This window comes from Amphibalanus amphitrite, unplaced genomic scaffold (genome assembly GCF_019059575.1).
Source record: "Amphibalanus amphitrite isolate SeventyFive unplaced genomic scaffold, NRLGWU_Aamphi_draft 000158F_arrow, whole genome shotgun sequence".
NCBI lineage: Eukaryota > Metazoa > Arthropoda > Thecostraca > Balanomorpha > Balanidae > Amphibalanus > Amphibalanus amphitrite.
Genome location: NW_024881653.1, coordinates 516,807 through 535,243, shown reverse-complemented (window position 1 = coordinate 535,243; position 18,437 = coordinate 516,807). Strand labels below are relative to the sequence as shown.

Below are 18,437 nucleotides of genomic sequence, written 5' to 3'. Positions count from 1 at the left end.
CTACAAAATCCAAAATTCTAAATTGATTTAAAAACGGAATATATTTTAGAGGGGTACCTACTGTCCGTGCACCTACATTCGACCTACATTCCGAGAATCGGCTAAAAATGCAAGTTAAAGGGACCCTCCCACCTTAACATTAGTTTTGAGTTGAGATAGCCAAGTTTGCGGCCAGGCTCAGAAACCACCATTTATCCTGGTCGCAACCCCTGCAGCTTTATGGTGTTCAAGAAATTTCTTCCCTTTACTTGCAGGGTGGGACCAGCGTGGTCCCTATCTCTTAACCATTACGGGAATCTGATGACGTCATCAGGCTTTCGAACGTCCGTTGAATGTTTGACTAAAACGTTTTGTAGCACGCGGTGGTATATGCTGCTTTGCGCGCAACAAATGCCGCACTTTCAAATAAAGTCGCTAGGAACAGCGGAGATCCCAAAAAGTAAACAAAAGTAAAAGTCTAATATCTTGAAAACCGGTGAATATTTTTCGATGAAATTTGGTAGATATTCGTTTTTGCTCTTTCTGAACCGAGCGACAACACTTTCATGCCAATTCATTAACTTTTTTGAAGGTGGGAGGGTCCCTTTAATGCATGTTTAATTAAGTCACGACGCACCGAATAAAAAGGGTATTTGTAGACCTTGAACGGGAACACAAATAGCACTATTCTATTTGACATGAAAAACAGCATCCGATAGACTGCAAGACACTTTTTTGGGTCTTATTAATTTTAAAATTCCACCTTACTTGACCTGACCTCCAGCTGAACTCCATCCTAATATGGCTTTATCAGTCACTAATTCAGTATGCTATGCTCATTAAGCTCTTAAGAATAAAATGACCCATACAACATGTGTCGCATATATCCTACTCCATAGTCCATGGTTCGTCTTTGGGGACCTGACCTGAGCTTGACCTTGACCTTTGCATGCCATTGTTTGTAATACATCTTGTTTTAGTAGCCAAACCCGGCGGCCGCTGGGCCTCCGAGCCACCCACCGGCCGCTGGGGGGGGGGGGGGAGGGAGCATATAGTTCCCCCTTTTACTTCTGCGACGATATTGTCGCAACGCGAAGAGAAAGAGATGCGAAACTTTGCACACATTTCCCTGAATACCTAGCCAAGGTCGTGTCCAAATTTGGTGTCCATCTCATTTAAAATGACGTCACAGTGACGTCAGAAGTCAAATTATAGATTTGCGACTCTCAGTGTTTCCTCACAATATATCCAATATATGAGACCGAATATAAAGGACCGATTATCGGTCAGAAACTAGTTGAAAGTGTACTTAGATGTTTTAGGATGACAGTAGGTGCTGTCTAGTTCATTTTCAGTTGAATTTCATGCTCAGCGACATCACTCAGAAACGGTCCATATCGGAAAACGACAAAAAAATTTGACGTCACTGTGACGTCATCTTAAGTGCTACAACCACCAAACTTTCCTCAAACATTGCCTAGGTATTCATTTGAAGATATGCCAGGTATCACGTTTGCAGCTTATCAGGTTTCGAAGATATTTTACAAAACGTAAAGGGGGCAACTTTATGCCCCCTCCCCAGCGGCTCGTTGGCTAAGAACGCAGTTTGGGTAATCAGTCTCAGTCTATTTTTCGCCAACTGCGCTCCAAAGCCGATAATGTAGAAGCTTGCAGTTCTCACCCTTGACCTTACCTTGACCTTTGCAAGACCTTATCGTTAAATATGGTCGTGCCTTTGCGGTACGTCCATAACCTTATTTGGTGGTTTGTATATTTTGAACTGACATGAGTCCATATAATATTAAACAAAGGTTTCCCTGAATTCATAAAAATTCGTTTGTTTTTGCCAGAAGACGCCAGAAGATGAATAAACACTATGATGAGTGTGAAAATAACTATGAAAACATTCTGAACATTGAACAATTATTACCAAAATGCTCATCGGATTGTGAAAGCCATGTGAAGTCGGCCCCAATCTCGGCCTCGGCTAAGAGCCATCACCGACGTTAGTGATTTAAATTTAAATCACGGAGGCGATGCTTTAGTGATTGGGACGGATTCAACAGATCTGGACAAACAATCGAGAGCTAGGTAAAACATGCATCTGAAAATCATATTCATCGGCACATTGAAATCGGATTTAATGTTTCTTTTCCGAACATTGTTGGGTGTTACGTGTCAATATCCTCAGCAGTAATACCGTACTTAGATATTTATGATATTCACTTACTTAGATATCATTACTACTTAGATACTTCTTAGATAGATAGGTACTTAGATATTTATATTAGATATTTATGCATTGCAAATCTAATCAGACTCAGATTCTAAAGGTCAAGTATAACCGACGAATATCATCCCGATCAATTATTAGCTGTCATTCCGGTAAATTGCCAGCACAGCCAACCAAGGACATTAACGGCTGGAAAGTAAAGGCTCTATCTCTAACATTGGGTTAGTGATTCGTTCGTTGTGGTTATTTATCCTTGGTGGTTAACACTGTCGGTCAAACCCTCCGGCCTAATGACAGGTGGTCGGAAACACCGATCTATATAAGCCGCCTCTCACTCTTGACCGATATCAGTTCAGCCGAGACAACAGTCGAAACAACTCACTCCAGACATGAAGGTAACACAAAAACTAACGAAAGCGTTTGAGACTTGAGAAAGGCAAATCTTATGACCGGATATAAAGCCTCGAAATTCTAGACTTTCATGACAACAAAATCCGGAATATCACCAAGACCGGTTTACATGTTAATAGCTAATTGTATAACTATTTCCATCTTCTGTCATGGTTGCCCACTGACTTTGTTCCCGTTCTTTTTTCCAGGTGTTCATCGTTGCCGCCGTCCTGGCCGTGGCCGCCGGTGCCCCGGCTCCGGAGAACCCGCCGTCCTACCGCCCGGCCCCGGCCTACAAGCCGGCCCCCTACCACCCGGAGCCCCAGTACAAGGAGGAGCCCAAGCCGTACGCCTTCGATTACGCCGTCGACGACAAGTACACCGGCACTAATTTCGCCCAGAATGAGAAGAGCGACGGCCATAACGCCGAGGGTTCCTACACCGTGGCTCTGCCCGACGGCCGCACCCAGACCGTCAAGTATACCGCCGATCATACTAACGGATTCAATGCCGAGGTCACCTACGAGGGCGAGGCGAACTATCCCGAGTACCACCCGGCCCCGGCCTACAAGCCCGCTCCTGCCCCCTACAAGCCTGCGCCTAAGTACCAATAAACGGTGAATTCGATTTTTAATGTTAGGAATGAGTGCAACATTATTTATTGTCCAAATGTTCTCGTCCTGCGCTAAATAAAATATGCAAAAACCAACCTCGGCACGGTGAAGGGGGCGAAAATACCCTCGACGATTATATCAAATGCAAAGGGGTCAGAAAAGCGCAAAACAAGTTCAATGGACAGTGGACACGATAGCTCTCAGCGACCACTTTCGAAAGAATGTAGGTAATCTTCTTCAATGTGAATACTTTAGCTAATGAAGGTCATAAAAAAGTTACATTCTGCGATTTTCCGGACTGAGGCCGGTAGATTCCGACGCCGTACCTGGGTAGGCCCTAAAAGAACATATGTACAGGGTGTCCAGGAAAAAAGATACTACGGAAATTAAGTAGCATTGGGTCCCGAAAATTCTTCAGAAACTAGAGAAATTATCTACGAGAACTCTAGAGAAATTCTCGTACTGATCAATTAGGACATTCAGGGGAACATTATCAGATCGAGCAGATCGCCCAAATGCCGGTGGCTGCGATAATTTCTCTGTTTCTGAAGAATTTTCGGGACCCATGCTCTTTTCATACTGGATCGCGTGTGCCTTACAGAAACTGAAAAGTTCTTCCTATATCAAAATATAGAAAAGAATATTTTGTTATAAAAAGGTTTTATTTTCTTTGCTGATTATTTTGAACATAAAAAATCATAAATCCGTTGCAAAAAAATAATTTCGTGAAAGTGAACTATTTCCTTTAACGCACGTGCCGATTTCTTTCCAACTTCATGTGCTTGTAGTGCAAGATGTGGCAAAACTCATGCGCGCTGTAATACGTCGTTGGAAAGTTGTCTGCCTGCCCTCCGAGATGGTCAACATGACATCAGTCATCTGCAGACTGTGCTAGTGCTGGAGCCAGTGGCGGCGCCACGCATTTTCGCCAGTGGGGGCAAGATTGAGGTGACCCGACTGTTGTCTGATACGCCGATCTGCAAAATCCATGAGCACCTTGCCCCTAGATGTTGCTATTCAAAACTATTATGGTTTCAGGTTTCATGCATTTCGTATTGAGCTGAACCATTAACCCTCGCGGGCCCGCGCGGAAGAGAGGGGGGGGGGCGTTTTTCGCCTCCCCCTGGCGAATATTTGCGATGCCTCACGAACGCTTAGGGATAGAAAGCCAAAATTTGCTGTACCTTATCACCCATTAATTTAACATTTTTTGAAGCAACAAAATTGGACATAGCCTCCTTGATAACGTCTCAGGGCCGATTTCTCCAGGCAAACTTCGGCGCCACAGACGTGAACTTCAACCACCTGCCAAAAAATAGAGTTTTAGAGATAAAGACAAATTACGAGCGTGGTTGTGTAGCATTTGACCGATAAAAAATACTTAAGTAACTTTGGTGACCTGAGGTCAGAGATCAGGTCAACGACCCCGAGCTGGGGCTTTAGTTTTTTTTTCGCAAATAACTTCAACAAAAATGATGCTACGGCAGAGATATCTTCGCATTCGTCTCGTCGAGTCGCGTCGAATGACATATATATTGTTTTGAAAAGGTCAAGTTTTATGTTGACCTCATGTGACCTCGAATGACCTTTGGTTGACTTTGACACATGAAAGGTCGTTTGTGATTATTTCGTAGCCGCTGATCACGATTCTGGCATCCATTTTGCTCTAAGCGTAAGCATTCGTTTAGAGCCTCAGGATTGCAAAACGTGTCTTAATATAGGTATTATGCCTGACTTGAATAAGTGAAAGAGAAAAAGTATAAGAAAAATGTGCAAAGTTTGTGGCCAATTTTGAGCATGACCGTGACCTTGAATTTGAATGTTATGCACATCATGGGAATTCCAGACTCTCGTCTTTCGTTTAACATCTGCATTTTAGCCGGTTTTATGCACCATGCCGTCCTCTGGAACACGTACTTTGAGACCACTATACAAAAGTGCCGGTTTTTGCCTTTGACATTGACTTCTGGCCTTAAAAATTTACCTGAGGTCAAAAGGTTTAGGGGTTTTAAGAATCTTCTCGTAGATATCTTTCATTTGGTACCATTTTTGTTTACGTAGCTGCCTTATTTACGGAGTTAGACAGGTGGGGGGAGGGGGGCTACCCCCGGGCTGCGGTGGTTGGGATTACCCCCGGGCCCGGCCGGGTTAAAAGGTCGCGAGCAAATAAAACTATAAAACTAGATTGCGAGACACAAACCTGTGAAAACGTTATGTTGTTCGTTGAGATGTAAAATGGTCTATTCCTCCAAACAATAGTTAGTAAGTACCTAGTTCTCTTTTTCCCGTAGTACGTATGTATATGTGCGATTTCTCACACACGATTGATACCAGAATAAGCTCCATTAGGGCGACCCACACACATTTCCAGATAACCAGGATCACCCATCACATTTTGTCACACCTTCCTGAGCTCAGTCTCAGTCTAAGGTTTCCCAAAAGATCTCTTCTCTGGCCGACTTTTGACCAGCTGCCTCTCAACCTCCTCGAGGTCAAGCTCGAGGGCAGCCTTCTGGTGCAAATGAAAAAGAGTAGAAGAATGAGTGGGAGTAGGAGATATGCGACAGACGGTCCGAGAACGAACGTTTTGCTGATGCACTTGATACGGGGACGGTCAAAAACAGGCGTACTATTATGTTATTAACCGCCTATCATGAATGTTGCACCGGTCTTCTGTTCCCTTTTCAACATCAGCCAAATTTTGTGGGGGCAAAAACATAGTCTTGCCCCCACGGCCTCCTGCCAGTGGGGGCAGTCTGCCCCCACTGCCCCCACGGTGGCGCCGCCCTTGGCTGGAGCTGATCCGCCGGAAGGCCGCTCACATTGAGAATCTGCTTTGAGGAGCTGCCGTGACTGACCAAAGGGTTTACATGTCATGTGGCACCTGCTGTCTGTTTTGCCATATTTTTGCGAATACAAGCATGTACCATTTTAAAATGTGCGGTGTTTATTTTTGGAATTACCTACAGCAAAAAATAATAGTATCCGTTTTTTCTGGACACCCTGTAGATGGGCAAAAAAAAGGGAATCGGTAGTTCAATGACAAACCTTCCCGTAATTTGTCGACAGATTTCACGCTAGGTGAACCGCCTTTCGTAAAGAGTTCAGAAAAATCAAGGATCATCACTTTTCGCAGCTGCCGTTTTTTAACTCAAATTTTACCCGTCAAATCTATTTTGCTATCATTACATTCATTACATTACATTCTATTCACTATCATTACATTCCTCTCAATGAAACTCGTCGAATAAAAAAGGTCAAATGTAAAAAAGTCGAAGGTCATGTTGCAAATCAGTCAATATGCGTCGCAGCAACACGAGCACATTGAGATCATATACCTACAGCGCACTAGCTTTCTCCTTGCAAACATTATTGACAAAAATGTTTATAAACTCAACTGACCTCAACTGACCTCCCAGCTAGCCGCTGGCCATCAACTCCTTGTTTGTTATTGCACATAAAGGACACAGCAGATAAGTTATGATTATGAAAATATATCGTGGCATAGACATCTGGGCCCTGCACACGCCACACCAGTACAGAGTGTAGAAAGAGAAGACTAAGATAAGAGTAGGTAAGAGTAAAAAGTAGCTGATTAGGTAACCCTCTCAGACCGAGGGAGCGGGGTGGGTGCCACCCACGGAGATAGCGCTGGATTTAGATAGCTGGAAGTCGGCACATCCGACCTTTGATTCAAGCCGGATCTTGCGATACCAACCGCAATTTCAGGTCAGGTCGGGTCACTGGTCTATGACGTCATAAGTGAACCTCTGTACGGTCCTAAAATGTCGCAACCTCGCAAAGCCTTCAGTGTTAGAGAATCTTTCGCAGGGAGATGGAACTTTCAGGACTTCGTGAACTCCCAAGTGCTCTAAACTCGTATTTCACGAAGGTTTCATAAAGTGCACCTGGGTTTAGGTCCGTTACGTGATCTCACCATTATCAGTCAATGGGGAAAATATGCAAACTGCTATTTCGGCACCGAGAATGGTTCAAAACTATCTCAAGGACATGGAATCGCGATTGAACACACTCCTGAGTCCTGGCAAGGTCTGATGCTTGATAGTTGCATTGCTGACCTTACGTGACGTCATATATGACGTTACTCAGGTCATCGAAATTTTTCGTCAATAAATCCCGATCAAATTAAGCTGGGGAGTCGGGAAAGCCACCAATGGACTTGGAAAGACCTGCCAAAGCGAATCGTGTCCAATACGACCTGTCTCGACGAGTTTTGTGACCTCGGCGGCCCTGACCCAGCCTTGACATAAGGTCAACACCATATGTTGGCAAAGTTCAACACAACACACTAAGTTGACTTCGCCCCCCCCCCCCAAAAAAAAAAATCACTTGACGCGACTGGCCATTAATAACACAAAATCGAGGTTCTGCAACTATTTAAGCGAATTCATTCAATAAAGACCTAACCCGTACCTTGGGACATTTGAGTTGACTTAGAGGTCACTGGCTGCCATGTGACATTAAAATTGGGTATTAATCGCTACGTATATTAACGGCACACGCGCTTATTTTCTCTGAATCCATACCTAGCGCAACTGGGGCGAAACGGCAAGATGTTCCTCCCCCATCCCCCATCGGCCGGTTCGAACGCAGAAAACAGGTAGGTCTGGCGAGGGCAATAATAAACTCCCATATATACTGCCGTTCGGAGCTCGCAGTGCCCTGCCCTAGGCTGATGGTGCCCCATGCCCTACAACTGTCGGCGCCCTGCTCTGCCCCACCCGGCGACACTGGCCCCCTTCTCTACAGCGGCACCGCCGGAGCGCCGCGGCCGTGACCCCCGCCGTCCGGACCACCTATATAACGGCGGCGGCGGCACGGCTCGGCACCAGTTCTGCTCCACCCCGGATCACACCGCACCACCATGAAGGTACGGCCGCACGTGCAGCTGTCCGTGTCCCCCGTGTGGCGAGCGTCGCTGGCGGCTGGCGGCGGTACAGTGGCCGACTCCACCGCTGGGACCGGGGTCAGCCGGCCGGCCTCAGACCAGCACAGCGGACCGCGGCGAGCAGTGCAGTGTCGTGCAGTGACCTGACGTGGCGACAGTGATGTTTAGAAGTGCCTTTGCGCCAAGAAAAGTGCCTAGTTTTCTGACCGCCGAATGTAGAGATATTTATGAGCTAAAAAGATTGCAACATTAAAAAAAAAACAGAATTCATATTTGCAAAGAAACAGTAGTTTTGTTCAATCCAATGCCGTCGATCCATAAATGTATTAAATTTCGACTGTGTATCATGTTTCAGGTCTTCATCGTTGCCGCCGTCCTGGCCGTGGCTGCCGCCGCGCCGGCCCCGGAATCTCCCGTCTACAAGCCCGCCCCGGCTCCGTACCACCCGGCCCCGGCTCCCTACAAGCCGGCCCCCTACCACCCGGCCCCGGCCTACAAGCCGGCCCCCTACCACCCGGAGCCCCAGTACAAGGAGGAGCCCAAGCCGTTCGCCTACGACTACGCCGTCAACGACCACTACACGGGCACCAACTTCGCCAAGAAGGAGGAGAGCGACGGCCACAACACCCAGGGCTACTACTCGGTGGCTCTGCCCGACGGCCGCACCCAGCACGTCAAGTACGTCGCCGACCACTACGGCGGATTCAACGCCGAGGTCACCTACGAGGGCGAGGCCCAGTACCCCGAGTACCACCCGGCCCCGGCCTACAAGCCCGCCCCCTACAAGCCGGCCCCCGCCCCCTACAAGCCCGCTCCGGCTCCCTACAAGCCTGCCCCGGTCTACAAGCCCGCCTACTAAATTGACTGCAATGCGGCATTTCGTGTTTGTGTTGTGATATTTATTGTGAATGTGAACAACTGTACCTGTCGTATTTTTCATAATACATGAGTACGCTGTGGACGTTATTAAACTTTGCCTATATTAAACCTCGACGGCCGAGAAGTGGGGGCGGGTCACTGGGTGTCACCCCCTTGACGTTTTTCAGCGAGTGCTCGGAAGCACCGGGGATAGAGAGCTGCAATTTTTCACAAATGACCTTTGATTTAAGCCACATCTTGTGATACCTACAAACCGTATTTTCATGTCAGGTTAGGTCACTGACCCGTGAAAATATAATACATAGAAGCTCTGCACGGCCCTAAAATGTCGCAACTTTGCAACTTCCTCAGTGCAAGAGGAGCTTTCACAGGGAGATAAAACTTACCGGATTTATTAACACCCCAGTTTTCACGACTTGTATGTATATCTCATATTTTTTTCCTGAGAGTCACCTGAGGTCAGGTCAGTCCTCAACCTCAACCAACCTCAGAGTTCAACCTCCATCGACCAACCTCGCGATGTGACGCGATACGACCTCCATCAATCAACTTCGTGACCTGAGAGGCTATGACCTTGACCTGAGGTCAACACCCTAAGTTGACCTTAACCAACCAAAAAGCATATCGTTCGACGAGCCTGAGCATGGCAAACACGATGCCGCCATAACCGCGGCTCTGCGACCATTTTTGACGAAGGTAATCCAAACCGAACCCGTGTAGAAGACATATGTCCGGTGCCTTTCAGAAAAATGAAAATAACCGAAAACAACAAACAGCACCAGTAGATTTCACTGTGGCGGTGGCCGCTTCAACGTCTTTCCCTTTGTTTTTCACAAACATTCTCAAGCATTGCCGTTTTTTGATACACCTTTAGCGGAGTCGTCCGAAAACCGTGTCGGAGATCAAGCTGGTGTATGATGCATTACTAATACCAATCGAGGATAACCTATCCTTAGCTCTCCAGCTTCATGAAGCTCCCAATAAAAAATCCTCAGCCACCACTTATGTAGCCTGGTGCCCTTTCATGACGCCATTAGTTTTAATCCGAACACTTACGCCGATCATTGCCAGCTTTCTCGCCGGATTTCTCAGAACCACACAGTATTCACTCGCCGCCAAAGCGATTCGTCTATTAACAGGCACGGGCAGACACAGACAGACACACGCTCATCGACTACCGACCAGAGTTTGAAATAATAGACACGGCAAAACGACCCCGAGCCAGGGAAGCGGGGAGCTCCCGGGGCAGCGGCTAGAAGGAGAAGAAGAACGTCGAGCTAAGAGGAGAGGCAGGCATGGCAAAACGCCGCGGAAGCTAGACTAGGGTAGAGATTTACGAGAATACCTGGAATTGGAAGTATCACGCACACGAGAAGAGGCTTCGCAAATACATCGGATCAAAACTAGCCCGAATACTGCTGATCGAAGCGACTAGGATAATCACAAAACGACAGCTCCACTATCATAGCTAAATAAATACCCACATGAAAAGATAATCATGGATTCGAAAACGCATGACATCACAGTAGCAACAAAATGAATGTACAAGCGCGGACAGTTGGAGCGCACTAGCACCGAGCCCTCTCATACGCCGCGGTGATTGAAGACAACAGACGGCCGGGTCACCGGAGCGGGCGCGGGGGATTACCCGGCGGGCCCGTGTCAGCGCCGGTGGCCACTAGGGCGCTCGGCGCGCGCTGGAGCCTCTCATACATACAGGGGGCGCGACGGTAGTGCGAAACTCGCGTCAGAACACAGACCGCACAGACCAGACCAGACTAGACAGACCAGACTGGCCTGGCCTGGGTGATTGGGCCGACAAAGTGTCAAGATCAGAATGAAGGTACCAAAGTTTTAAATCCAATAAACTGTGCTAAACGATAAATTCGACTAGACTCACAACCTAATGTAAGGTCGTTCTTATGGTCTTCTAGTAATTGTTGATTAACTTTTAATCGATCGAAATCGAGAACATCAACCTTGTCAATATAATATAGGTAATCATTGCAATATTCAACACGAAGAACTACGTGCCGTCGTCTTTGCAATTAGGCACCTGTTTAAACCGCCTAGTTTTCTAATTTATCCTGATCTACGAGGGGAATGTTCAACGTGGCCTATTTGGCGGCGCAGCGGGCCATCCAATATTGCTCTCACCAACAACACGTCCACACGATCGACGATTTTCTGCTGGCCCGGCGGCAAACACTGAGCTCCTATAACGTCACGGCAGACGGCCGGTGACGCACACAGAACCTCCCACTGTGGATATGTGAATCATAGAATAACACAAACCGACTCGAAACCGCCTCACTACCTACCTACCTCGACCGCGCAGTGTCGCCGAACAAAGTAAATCGACACTGAACTGTACCGCGCTGTAACTGATGTCTGTATGCCGGTGTGGGGGTGCCCGGGGACCCGCGCGGGGTCGACTCACGGCGGGCGGCGGTGTCAGGGTGTGAAGAGACCGGGACGGGGCGCCGGCGGTCGTCAGGCGCCCGCCGCCCTCCGCACAGCAGGTGCGAGCCGCATTAAGAGAGTCGGGCCATTACTGCAGACCGTATCCTGGAACATCGAGGATAGTGTCAAATTTACCTCCACGAACGGAGAGCAAAGTGTCTATGCAAGAACTTAATCAAAGCAATCAGGCTTTTTGGACGCTATCCTGAATGAAACCACTCTTTTAACTACTACAACTCGCATTACTTAGCAGCAAGTAAGCGCAAAAATAAACATATTGACCAAGGCCGATACAAAATAATATGGTGTGTTCAGCATTTACATTCAATTGAATTCATTCATGCTGATTTTACCATTTATGTTCAGCAATTTTTCCGTAGGTAGGTTCTTTAAGCCGAAGTGTATCATAAAAAGGCAAAGTACCAAACATTCTCTACGACTGAGCCCTTACAGCAATGAGCGTCAATTCTCACAGCCCGCAAAGCGACACTGCTCACACCACCACCCTTCCCCTGACCCACCTCCAGTGGCCGGCTCGGCAGCGCCCATCGTGAACGGATTGTTGGGGTTGCTCGACTGATGCGACAGTCCCGGCTGGCTCTGGTTGGCGCCTCCCATCGGGGAGGGTGCGGCGGCCGGCGGCGGCGGCATGGCGAACGCCTGCGGCTGGTTGGTGACGGGCTCCTCGGCGGCGCCCGCCTCCAGATCCACGTCCTCCTCATTGTCACCCTACCGGGGGAGGGCCGAGCGAGAGGGACGGTCAGATATAAGGAGTCACAAATCACCGTCACCCTACCGGGGCAGCGCCCACAGAGGGACGGTCAGAGATCGGGCACGGTGTGAAAGGGGACAGTCACAGATCAGTAGTCAAAGATCAGGAGAGTCATTGATCACCGTCACCCTGTCGGGGCAGCGACGGGTGAGAGGGACAGTCACAGATTAAGAGAGTCACAGATCAGGGGAGTCACAGATCAGGGGAGTCACAGATCATGAGAGTCACAGATCAGGGGAGTCACAGATCAGGGGAGTCACAGATCAGGGGAGTCACAGATCAGGGGAGTCACAGATAAGGGGGGTTATAGACAAGGAGAGTCACATATTCCCGTCACGCTGCCGGGGGGGGGGGGGGGGGCGTGAGAGGGGGCAGTCAGAGACCGGGTACAGTGCGAGAAAAATAGTTACAAAGCGGGAACGGCCCATGAGGTGCTCAGTCTTCACAGCCCACAGTCTGAGAGCACATTTGTGACTGGTGGCGGTGTTCAAGAACAAACACTGTCAAATTCATCACAAAAAACTAAAACCAACGAAAAGACGAGCGCTTTAAAAGCATCTAGTCTGGCGTACGAAATGCATGCACTATACTAAAAAAAGAAAAAATAGAGGCATGATACATAGCCCCGACATTTTGCGATACCTTACCGACCCCGGCGGCGGGGGCAGCGACTGGCTGACCACTGACGGCTGAGCGCGGCTGTTCGGTGACAACAGCGCCTCCCTCCGGCTGGGGGGAGCAGGCCAGCAGACAGTGACTAGACTGGGGTGCACGGGCAGGTGACGCCTCCAGAGGGTAGCTACATGCGGTCTGAGGCGGGGACAAATGCAGCCGATACGGTACGTATGGTGCAGAGCATACCCCTGGGGTCCGGGGGGGGGGGGGGGGGGGCTGAGTTGTGGAGGCGAGCTTGCTAACAACATGATTAGAGGCATACAGGGATCAGTGTCTGATAATGGCCTGTGGTTGGACAGGTTTAGCTACTACGAGGGGTAAGGCAAACGAGTAAACAAGTAATAATGTCATACAATGGGGACATTGACATCACAATCGTGCGAACGATCAGTAGCTGATGGCTTATTGGTCTGTCATGCAGATAATGCATTGCCTCGCATGTCTGGCGCACACACAGGCATTATCATAAAACCGTTTTCGTGCTGACTCAAACTATATTAAGTTAAACAATGAGGAAAAGTGCAAGTAATGATAAACAAAGGAAGTGCAAGTGGCCTACAATGCATCTGGCATCACTAAGCTTAGAACCAACAGAATTAATGGCCTCACATCAATGCGACAACCAAGCAAAACTGTAGCATTCTACCATGCATTCTGACTACTAAGAATGCAGTTACACACTGCGCTGATAAAATTAACAAATAAACCATCATACACTGATATTTCTAAAGTCCCCAATGAGCCAGATTGCTGCATAGTGAACACCCCTCGACTGTACTCACGTTGAGGTTATGGTACGCTCCCGACTCGTCGGGCGGTGCCGGCCGACACTTTCCGCAGCAGAAGTTGCAGCAGCAGCAGAAGCAGCAGCACAGGTAGCAGCCGGTGATGACGCCGCAGAAGACGAACAGGGCGCGGCACCAGCCGGACGTCACCAGGAAGTAGGTGTTGACGTTCTCCTCGCCGAACTGCTCGGCGATGTACAGCCCCAGCGAGCCGTAGTTGTCGTAGATGTTGCGCTTGATCGGGTCGCTGAGCGTGGCGTGCGCGCGGTTGATCTCCTTGAACTGAAGGGTGGGCGATCAATAGGTGGGTGGAAAGAAGAGGGGTGGAAATGGACTGTGTGCATTTCAGTGAATGCACAGTGCACAACATAGACAATGGGCAAACATCCACCTATTGTAACTGAATTAGAGGTAGTCATTTGTTGTAGGTAACATTAATGCGATATTTATTCAATATCTCACATTAATCATAATGCTGCTTGAGCTCATTTCACATGATAACCATTAGCAATTCATCATCTCTGCTCTGCCTTCTGCCCTGTGTTGATATTTTCTATACCGTGTCCATCTACAGGGTGTTTCATAATGAATGTCAATTTTAAACTGGGGAGTTCAAAAAGAAAAAATGTGTCTAGCACGTGCAAACTTTCAAGTATTGTTGGAAATTGATGGACATTTTATATAAATAGCATTCAGTGCCAAAGTTGTTGTCATTCCTTTTTCAGAACGGGATATGTCGGGTTCACCTCGCGGCTCGCCGTGCTCAAATGATTAATACGCCATTTTCGAAAGAACAGAAGGCGTGGATAGTGTTACAGCTCGGAAGCCTCAAGAACATCTCCAAATTTATGAGAAAGTTTCGGCTTCACCTTAGAGTTAACCCTTCGCTTTAGGGTTCGCTTTAGACTTAGAGCAAGACTTCGTTGACTCCCCCATGGACTGCGAAGAAGTGCTCCGAGCCGTGCGCCATATCCGTGGACGGGCCCGATAGTGCATAATCTTCACGGGGCTGTCGTGGAACCGTTTGTCTAGATAGAGAAAAGTGAACAGACAAAAATCAAATGTCCAAGTCTTCTGGTGTATGTGAATCTGAAAATTATGCAAATATATTGTTTTATATGACTAATATGGCAAATTTAAAATTGACATTCTTTATGAAACACCCTGTAGAATCATGTCTGTATCCAGGTACCTTTTCAGCAGCCTCAGGGTTGTCTGGGTTTTTGTCAGGATGAAACTTCAGTGCCAATCTTCTGTATGTCTTCTTTACTTCTTCCTGAGTTGCTGTCTTAGGTAAGCTGAGCAGTTCATACAAGGAATCTCCCTGAGTCCTGTAACAAAGGTATTGCATGTTATATGTTAGAGGGGGAGGAGAAACTATGATGAGATCAATAGGATGATATTCAATCACTGTGGTTGAATACTCATTACTCATACCACCTTTTGGATAGATATTTCACAGGGATAAAAATTGAAATATAGCTTCAGAGCAAGGTTTCACAGTCACAGCCCAGTCTGCAAAGTAAGGCTCGCAGGTCGACGAGGCGCACCGGCCCAAGTTTAAAATCCGCACCAATCCTTCAAACAGAGCCGGAAAATCCGCAGCAAAGAGTAGTCTGAGAGAACAAAAACAGAAAAAAAAAACGCACGAACCCGCTACATGAGCCGAACGCAACGCCGAGCGCATCTCGTTTACGAATGCTGCCGAGTGCAAAATGCAGCAAACTCAGATTCTTTCAACGCAACCTTTTAGCTGCGTCGAACGTACCCGATAAATTGTTTGCATTTGACAGCTTGCAGCGGCGGAGCGGTGATTTTCTGGCCCTCTCATCGGCCGTGCTCATTTCCCTCACACTACCGCCGGCGCATCGCAAAGCCGAGTGGTGCGTTTCGAGTTGCAAGAGTGCAGAGTGCGAACTTACGGGCATCCCACGTGATTGATGGGACCACCAGCACTGGCAGTCCATTCTGACCACCCCACACTCATTTAGACCCGGGAGCACACTGAATTATGAGAGCACACTGAATTACGTGATGTCGAAGCTCCAACGTTTTTTTCCGATTTTCCTCATCTATCTCGTCTGGTCTGTCATGTCTGTCACTCAGTCAATTCCACACCGCACTTCAATAAATCTGCACCGCACCAAGCCATATCCACACTGCACCTCACCAAATCCGCAGCAGCCAAACAAGCCTGCACCGACGACATCTTGTTGAAATTGCCATACTTTGCAGACTGGGTCACAGCCAGTCACTTAGAGTCATGGCAATCAGCCAGGAAGTTGAGTCAGCTGTCAGGACAGTCAGAGTCATCTAAGCTGCTTTGACTCCCTCCAGGCATGTGCTAAAAAATGCCTATGAGTCATGACTTGCCATGAGAATGATAATGACTGAAGCAGCACTTCATCTAAATTAAGTTCTGTATACTTTCAATTAGTTCAAAAGAAAAATAAGCTTTGAACTCATATCATAAATTGGTGCAGTGCAGGTCATCCCAAGTTTTCTTGTTTTCAAATTTTTCTTATCAAATATTTTCTTAAATTTTCCGCCTTTCATCTGCAGGCTCGGCAAACGGTTCAAGCAAGGCGCCTTCATTCCAAATGAGAAGTTATTTGTCAAAGCAGTTAACATATGCAAAAATGGCAGATTGATCTAGTATCAGTACCTACCTATATGTCTTGTCTAGAAATCAAGTCAGTCGGAAAAAACTAAGATGTGTCAAACGAAAACCATCTTTTATCTTTGTGATGTGAGGATAACATACTTATTAAATGATGAATATATTAGCCAATCAGTTACAATATCGAAAAGACAATTCAATGACACAAAAGACATAAAAATTATTTAACAGCGACTCAGACGATAACGGGGCGCAAGAGAAAGCTCGATCGATTTCAGAGGCTCAGGGCAGATACTCACGACAGCTTTCGTCGGTCCATCTTGTCAATTCAAATTTCACACGGATTTACGATCAATAATCTGATAGCGTAAAATCGTAAATATACTGGTTAAATCAAATTTGTCAACTATCTATCATCGCCGTAGATCTCCATTGATCGGCGCCGCCCGCCGTGCCTCTGCAAAATTATGTTTGTCTTCGTGCGCAGTTTTTGCCACCCAGCACAAGGTAGCCTTTTTCAAATACCCTTTAGGAAAACAGCAGTTTTGTGACGTCACAAGTCATTTCATCTATGATCATGGTGATTGGTGCTTCGGGACCTGTCGAGTGTCGCGCGCGCATTAGTTTTCATCTAGCATATGCTTGTTTAGTAAATGCATCTGGGATAGCAAAATATTTCATCTCTGGGCATAAACCCTCAGTAATTCTAGGGTTTCCATCATAGGCGGAGGAACGGGGAGGGCACCGGGGCACCGTGCTCCCCTTTGATTTTGGCATTTTAACATTAGCCCTATCGGCGTTGCATGGAAAGAATGGGACCAAAAGTCGGCAGTGCCCCCCCCCCCCCCTTGATTGAAGGTGTTCCGCCGCTACTGGCATATGCGGCGGAACAGGGAGGGCACCGTGCCCCCCTTTGATTTTGGCATTTTAACATTAGCCCTATGGACGTTGCATAGAAAGAATGGGACCAAAAGTCGGCAGTGCCCCCCCCCCCCCCCCCCCTTAGCTGTTGAAGGTGTCCGCCGCTAGTGTGTCCAAGCTGAATATAATTACATTTAATACCTATTTTCTTCACACCTTCCTACCAGACACTCGAGTTTGCAGTTCCCATAGCCAGTGAAAGTGCACTTCAGTTACGTCAAACACGTTGGCAGATACAACTTCGCAGTATCCGCCACGCCCACAACAGCATTCAGTAACACTGCTTCAACGAATCAGGTATATATTTTCATGTCATAAATCATCATTATAATATTCACTTCACTCAATGATATACAGTCATAACTGTAAACATCCACAATGCGTTACGATTGGTAATACATCCACATATGTATACAATGCACACACCGGCGCAAGCAATCAACTCGCACCACAAATCAACACAATCCATTCGTCGAAAAGCGCAAGCGCAATCAGTGGTATCAGCAACAAGCACTCTCGTTCTCGATCTCGACTCTTTGATCCAAAAAGAGGAGAGAAAACGTGCCGCGCAGCCCGTGGCCTCTGCACAAGCCTTTGGCAAGCCACTATATCTCCTTGAGAACACCTGAATTTTGATTATGCAGCGGCTGGTGGAGGCGCGGAGGCGCAACACATGGGGATTCGGCTACGCCACAGGAATACTAACGGGCTAACAATAAATAGTGGGGTCGGAAGCACTACCGATCGGCCAGCGGGAAGCCGCAGCGATCGATGATTGTGGCAGCATCGGCGGGGGCGGGGGCGGGGGCGGTGGAGTGGGCGGGGAGCGGGAGGTGCCTGAGAATCAAGGACATAAGTGCGGGGCAACACACTATTGGGCTGTGTTAGTGTGTGACGCTGCGGCGGACACTCGCACAGGAGCCAAACACGCGCTCTGTCGCCGGCGGCGGGCGCGGGCGGGGGCGGGGGCGGCACGGGGCGGCTCACAGCCGTCGGTCGGCCCGGGACGCGCGGCGGCGGCGCCACCTATCACGGTATGTGGACCCGGGGCGGGGTCGGCCGGTGGCGCATCACGCGTCCGACTCGAGCGCTCCGTTCTGTCGCGGCCTCAGCTCCGGGTCAGAGGTGAGGGAGAGCGGCGACAGCGGCGTCGACTCGGAGCCGGCCGACCTGCCGGAGACAGAGAGACGGTGAGGT

General features: G+C 48.1%; 4 protein-coding genes across 6 annotated transcripts in view; 2 read left to right on the top strand and 2 right to left on the bottom strand.

Moving 5' to 3' along the window:
• The first annotated feature begins 2,450 nt into the window (after positions 1 to 2,450).
• On the top strand, positions 2,451 to 3,307 carry LOC122383205 (cuticle protein 7-like). Its single transcript, XM_043369371.1, has 2 exons — positions 2,451 to 2,607; positions 2,812 to 3,307. The coding sequence occupies exons 1-2, from the start codon at positions 2,602 to 2,604 to the stop codon at positions 3,214 to 3,216; spliced, it is 411 nt and encodes a 136-aa protein (XP_043225306.1). The 5' UTR covers positions 2,451 to 2,601; the 3' UTR covers positions 3,217 to 3,307.
• Positions 3,308 to 8,058: 4,751 nt separating this feature from the next.
• On the top strand, positions 8,059 to 9,092 carry LOC122383201 (cuticle protein 7-like). The gene is made up of 2 exons (XM_043369366.1): positions 8,059 to 8,107; positions 8,481 to 9,092. Exons 1-2 carry the CDS (start codon positions 8,102 to 8,104, stop codon positions 8,982 to 8,984), a joined length of 510 nt encoding a protein of 169 aa, XP_043225301.1. The 5' UTR covers positions 8,059 to 8,101; the 3' UTR covers positions 8,985 to 9,092.
• Positions 9,093 to 10,108: 1,016 nt separating this feature from the next.
• LOC122383199 (dnaJ homolog subfamily C member 5-like) lies at positions 10,109 to 16,802 on the bottom strand. 2 transcript variants are annotated; one of them, XM_043369364.1, is made up of 6 exons: positions 16,619 to 16,793; positions 14,892 to 15,030; positions 13,697 to 13,981; positions 12,882 to 12,968; positions 11,989 to 12,196; positions 10,109 to 11,572 (listed from the first exon to the last, which is right to left on the bottom strand). In XM_043369364.1, exons 1-6 carry the CDS (start codon positions 16,636 to 16,638, stop codon positions 11,556 to 11,558), a joined length of 756 nt encoding a protein of 251 aa, XP_043225299.1. In that variant the 5' UTR covers positions 16,639 to 16,793; the 3' UTR covers positions 10,109 to 11,555. The 2 variants fall into 2 exon arrangements, with proteins under 2 accessions (XP_043225299.1, XP_043225300.1); XM_043369365.1 differs by lacking the exon at positions 12,882 to 12,968 and having other exon boundaries at positions 16,619 to 16,802.
• A 726-nt stretch (positions 16,803 to 17,528) lies between these two features.
• The window catches only part of LOC122383198 (unconventional myosin-XVIIIa-like), a 132,715-nt gene continuing 131,806 nt past the window's right edge, over positions 17,529 to 18,437 (bottom strand). For both annotated transcript variants that reach the window (XM_043369362.1, XM_043369363.1), the window contains one exon: positions 17,529 to 18,410. In XM_043369362.1, coding sequence (XP_043225297.1) covers positions 18,311 to 18,410 — 100 coding nt within the window. In that variant the 3' untranslated portion in view covers positions 17,529 to 18,310. The remainder of the gene's footprint in view (positions 18,411 to 18,437) is intronic.

Excerpts from the sequence above, each read along its gene's own strand:
- LOC122383199 (XM_043369364.1), bottom strand. The coding sequence starts at position 16,638 with ATGGACCGACGAAAGCTGTC. Across the intron at positions 12,969-13,696 it reads GAGCGTACCATAACCTCAAC|CCGGAGGGAGGCGCTGTTGT; the intron begins GTGAGTACAGTC and ends TGCTCCCCCCAG. Across the intron at positions 12,197-12,881 it reads CCGCCGCCGGGGTCGGTAAG|GGTGACAATGAGGAGGACGT; the intron begins GTATCGCAAAAT and ends CTCCCCCGGTAG.